At 40.6% G+C, this 6,048-nt stretch overlaps 1 protein-coding gene across 1 annotated transcript; it reads right to left on the reverse strand.

Annotated features, from left to right (window-relative positions):
• Positions 1-850: 850 nt before the first annotated feature.
• On the reverse strand, positions 851-3,266 carry LOC147868892 (uncharacterized). Its single transcript, XM_087324668.1, has one exon. It carries the CDS (start codon positions 3,245-3,247, stop codon positions 962-964), a length of 2,286 nt encoding a protein of 761 aa, XP_087180794.1. The 5' UTR covers positions 3,248-3,266; the 3' UTR covers positions 851-961.
• Positions 3,267-6,048: the final 2,782 nt, after the last annotated feature.

The raw sequence follows: 6,048 nt of genomic DNA on the forward strand, positions 1-6,048 counted from the left end.
CTTTACAGAAACTTGTTGCGTACTGAAAACACTTGCGAAAGTTTGTTGTATAAAAATGTCAACATTTCGGATACACGCATACAGTCATCTACGAGTGGACGGCTTGCTCTCCTCTATTCATCCTCTAGGGAGGAGCAAGATCAAGCAAAGACCAAGATAAGTTAGGCTGAAGGTCACATTAGAGATCAAGTATGTACATGGAACAAAATCGATCAAGGTCAAGTATGGGTTAACCTAGGTCAAGGGTCAATCAAGAATTCCTAATGACATGTCAATGTCAATGTCAATGTTGTCGAAGCACTATTCCCTAGGTTGTGATGGAGAAGAACGAGAACAAGGGTGGAGGATCCCCGTTTGTTACAAGAAAAGGCCGATAGTTAGATGGACATAAGGAGCAATGGGCAGGTGTGAATGCAAAAAAGTGTGTTACAAAGGAAGTAAGGAGGAAAGGACGAAGCTTAATATGAATGAAAGCACCACCACCAACACAAGAGCTCTCTAGTTAGTGGAGGGGGAGGGGGGTGTTTAAATTGAAGCCAAAGATGAGACATTACCCAAACTTAGCATTATTCATATATATGTAACCACTCAAAGTGGCAAAAGTAAAAACGGTTATGAAATCTAACTCTTTTTGCTTCCTTTCCTCCACATTGAATGATGATGATGATGTTGATCCCTCTCCTTCTTTATGATAGAATCCATTAAAATTGGGGCAAAAAAGCTCACATGGTGAGACTCTTGTTAATGATGATGATGATGATGACCAGATAAAAATCGTATGTACATACACATACACACACACACACACACACACACACAAAATGGTCTAGTTTAGACATCCATCCATCCATATACAACAAGCATTTGTGATAAATAACATTGTAAAAAATGATGCTGATCATGGACATGATGATAATTAACATAGAATGCTATCTCTTCTTGTGGTTAGCTGCTATTGTCGTTAGCCGCATTGCCATGCCGAGGCGGCAATGAGGGGCCTACTATGCCAACCCAATGTCAAACAACCATTGTTCTCCTCCACTGTATAACCCTCCCCGGAAAACAGCGTTAGCAACATGCTAGCTTGCTTGAAAGCATCCGATCCGAGATGTGATGGCCGGAAACCCGAATTCAACATCCTTTGCCTCCATGCCTCGAGCGGCTCGTGCCTCTCCACCCTCATCACACCTTCACATGCAACTATGTTCATTATCTCTCGCCCTAGGTACTCCTCGGTATAGGCCAACTCCCGGCATTGTGGCGGCAACCCACATGCTTCCAATGAATCGAACATTGTGCAGTAGTAGTGTAATGCCTCGACGAACCGATTCAAGAATCGGGGGTCGTTATGCCTCGCTTCTTGCTCCACCATTGTCACCACTTTTGGGTTGAATGCCTTGATGGATTGTAGGACCTCATCTATTGGAGCTATGTTATTGGAAACACCATTGCTGCTGCTACTACTACTACTACCACCCCCACCTGTAGATGTTTCACCATTGAGAAGCCTATGGAGTTGAAGAATCGAATTCACGGCAACTGCCTCCCCTTCTTTAACCTCAAGCATCGTCGGTTTCACATCATTGAGCTTGGTGGCAATGACACCTCGGAACGAGAACTCAACATTTACCGAAGATGCGAGGCGAGCTAGTTTCACACCGATCTCTCGAAGCACATCTTTGTTGTCGACTTGCGGTAGGCCTATCCCAGTTATACGTAAATGCGGAGGCCCACCAGGCCTCAATGCGAGTGCTTGAATGAGAGCCGGCCATTGCAAACCTTGCATTAAGTTGAAATCAATGACATGGACAAATTTATGGCCTTGGAAAGCTTCTAAAATGGCTTGGTTGGCGGTGAAGTGTGCGAATTTGAGGTAAGGGCAAATCTCGTAGAAGTGGAAGTAGAGCATTTCCGAGAAGCTGTCGGCATGGGAGAGGAGGACCGACCATTCGGGCGTGTTCACACCGCACGCACGCCGGGCCAGGGCATCCACGAAGAAATTCGCAACCTTGCCGATCACCCCGTGCTGCAAGGCGGCGAGCCCCGTGATCTCGCGGGCAACGGTGAGGGCAAGTGTGAACTCGTTGTTCTGTACACACTCGGCACATGCCATGAGCAAGTGGATGAGCCGAATCCCCGACTCTTGTGCCGCATGCTCATGTTGGTGGTGGTGGTGGTGGGGCTCTTGGTGTGGGGGGTCATGGCAACTTCCCTTAGGGTTTAGGTTTAGCACACTTCCTCCTTCATCTATTCCAATAGTATTCCCATAAAATGGTATCATCGGATTAGGGCTACTGCTTATACTAGGGTTAGCATTCAGAATATCTGTGGTGTCCATGCCTTCAGCCATCATCAATGGTTGAGGATTTGGAAAGGATTCATAGGGTGGGCTTCCATAGCTACAATGGGAAGATGGCATGCTTGTAGTGGTACACACTTGTTCTTGGTGTTGGGGGGCATGAAAACCACTGTTTGGAAGCATACTTTCTTGATCAAACCCAATTCCACTAGGATTAAGAAAAGCTATTGCATTGAAGGCACCATCTCCTTGATTAGTTGTGGTAGTAGTAGAAGTAGTGGTAGTAGCAGCAGCAGCAGCAGCTTTAGAAGAAGATGAAGATGAAGATGAAGATGAAGATGAAGTTTGATCTTCTATGAGGCTCTTGTGATTGTAAGTAGCCTCCAAATCTGAACTAATCTCATCAAGCAAAAGCATACCTGAACATAACAAATCTTTCCCAATATAGCCACCCATGTTGAAAACAGGGGAAGCAGAATCATGGCAGTTTATTGACTCTTTGGGATTAGAAGGAAAGCCATGATTGTTATTAGGAGCGGTAGTGGTGATGGTAGTCTTACTTGGATTGTTGAGGATTAAGCTTCCATGGCTTCTACCTTCACCCTCCTCCTCTTCATTTTCTTCTTCTCCTTCATCATCATCTTCTTCTTCTTCGTCTTCTGCTTCTTCTTGCTCTGCGGATGGACCAAGCTCTTGAATCATGCACTCAATCCAGGCTGCCATATCTGAAGGGTTACAATGATTCACACTTTCAGTGGTGGTAGAGAGGAAGTGAGAGGATAGGGTTGCATCATGAGGGGAGGAGTAATTAGAAACAACCGATTCGAGCTGTTCTAATCTCTGAGCGACATGAGCTAGCTCTGAAACCCTAACAGAGTAGCCAGCATTTGCGAGCAGCGTATCCATATCCATATTCATGTCCATGTCAGAGGAGGAGGAGGTGGCCATGGAGTGAGAGAGAGAGAGAGAGAGAGAGAGAGAGAGAGAGAGACCAAACAGAAATCTGTGGATTGGGGGGAGCAGGAGGTAATAATATAGCAATGGTTATGGAAGGAAGAGCAGATGTAATACATATAATATCAATATGTATAGAAAAAGATTGAAGACTGATGGATGGATGGATGGATGGATGTATGCTGCCTCTCGGAGAGGTAAAAAAAAAGCAATCAATAAAGCAATAAAAAAGCAGAAAGCAGAAAGCAGAAAGCAGCGAGAAGGGAAATTCTTGCTTTGTGTGTAAAAAATAAATAAAAGGATGAAAGAAAAAAATTAATTAAATTAAATTTTTTTGTACACACGCAGAGGTGCATCATCACGTGCCTAGAGAGAGAGAGACAGAGAGACAGAGGCACCCAGAGAGAGAAAGCAGAGAGAATAAATCAAAATAAAATAATTAATCATAATATTTTTAATAAAATAATAATAATCAGAAAAGCTAGAGAGAATGTAAAATGAAGCGAATCGAGGAAACACAAATAAACTAAAAGAAAACAAATGTTGAGAGAAGTAAATAAAAGAAATTAGTCAAGAAGAGAGAGGAAAATAATCAGAGGTGGGGCCCACCTCTGATTATTTTCCTCTTTTCTTTTCTTTTTCCCCTTTTTTTTTAATCTTTTTGTTATTGTTTTTATTTAAATGGGAGTCCTTTTCCTCCTTTTAGGAGGGGGAGGAATAAAAAAGTTAAAAAGAGTAATGTCCTGTTTCACATGTGTATGACATGTTAATGATGATGTATGTATGTATAGCATATGCATGTAATGCATGTATGTAATGGTATGCATGTAATGTATGTATGTATTGGTATGCATGTAATGTATGTATGTATTGGTATGCATGCAATGTATGTATGTATGTATTGGTATGTATCCATGTAATGTATGTAAGTATTGGTATGCATGTAAAGTATGTATGTATGTGTATAACAGTATGTGTGTGTGTGTGTGTGTGTGTGTGTGGGTGTATATAGCCTCTTGGATAGGATCGCGATGGCGCATTTCCACCGTTTGCAAATCTAGCACACACCATTTGGTTGATACCCATGAAGAATGCAAGAGAAAGAATCGACTCACTCGCACACTCTAGTTTCCCTTTATAAATGCTCCGATGTTGGCCCAATCCTTCCTTACTAATACATACATACATACATACATACATACATACACCATTGTCGTGTTCTCGACAAGCTTGCCTTTATCCAATGTCGGTGTCGTGTTTTGGGTCATAATTGGATGCATCCACATGTAGGTAGCCAGTCCTTTGTAATGTGTGGTTACTTATGACGACATTACGATCAACAAACAACCATACTTCCACAGACTCGTGAGAGTTTATGAGTTGTAACAAATCAAATATTATGTGCCCTGATATATCTCAAATTTAATAAAAATTGGTTGGCTATTGATAATCACAAAGGGACCAATCCCATGTGGCTCCACATCAAGTGTTTGTGTACAACATCGTTGAGTAGGTCGGTTTTTTAAGGCACAATTCACAATTATGCACGAGAATCTTTTCTATGAAAACGTGGAACCCTCACATCATATAGAAATGAATTCCAATCCTACACAAGAGTTATATTGAGGTGAGATATATCATATGCATATATCTTGCATGTCCATGCTTCAGTTCCAATTGAAATACTTGGGATTTTGTCCCACCTTCTAAGCACCCAATAAAATTTTGATTCCTCGTTGTCATATTGTGTCATTTTAGTGCTCTTTTTACACCAACCTAAGAGGTTGAAAATTTTCACTCAATGTAATAGTTTATGACTCTTGGCTTGAGAGCCTTAAGTGCAGTGTTTGATGTGGGTCACCATATTAGATATGTAGGTTTTTGTTGTAGTAGTTTGAATTTTGGCCATTTTAATGTCATGGGTTTATCCTCTACATTTTGTATAGTCGTTGAACTTTGATACTTGCACATTGTTTGTATGTCTATAAATAAACAAACATGTGGTGTTTAGGGTCTACACATGAACTTCTAGAATACATGCTCCATCAACACGATACGGCATTTCTATAAACTTTTAACGCGAGACACGTATTATTTCATTTTAGTCATTCATGTGGTAAGGTCACACATACCATCCATAAGGAAGGCGAATCAAAGACCTATATTTAAACAAAGGGGAATTACTAAATTTTCAAACACTCCTTTAATAGTTAGTAATCCTTCGTATTGGCAAATACCTGATATTGTCCATGATTATATTCTTGCTTAAGAAAATAGATGCATTCTTATACTCTTGTGCACAAATTACACCGTCTCTTGAAAGCATGTACTTCGAATGACCCACTAATTCGTAGATGGACATTTCATTGGGTATAATCTAGAAAACTATGTTGTGAACATACATTTAGAGTAAAATTGTATAAATAGAGCTCATGCCCTATATTTGCATGCCTCTCTTGCTTATTGGTTCTCTCATTTCTCATGAGAGTACAAAGAGAAACACCATCATTTCCCAAGTTATGAGTGTGCCACTTCTTTATTGGCTTCATGTTACCTAATCGTTCTTTAGTTGTAGTTAGATGCATCAAATGTGTTATTGTTTCTAAACTACGTTAAATAAATTGACAACTCAACGTGCACAATACACATCAAATTATAATGTTCTTGTTCCCATTTATATAGTTGAGGTTATTGATGATCGTTTGATTCATGGTTGTTATGTTGATGTTGCATGTTACTTACCCAACATTTTTTATGATTCAAAGTCATAAAAACATAAATTCATGGCATATTCA

This window comes from Azolla caroliniana, unplaced genomic scaffold (genome assembly GCF_043228905.1).
Source record: "Azolla caroliniana isolate FFs.n. ecotype wild unplaced genomic scaffold, voAzoCaro1.0.p SCAF_1, whole genome shotgun sequence".
Lineage (NCBI taxonomy): Eukaryota > Viridiplantae > Streptophyta > Polypodiopsida > Salviniales > Salviniaceae > Azolla > Azolla caroliniana.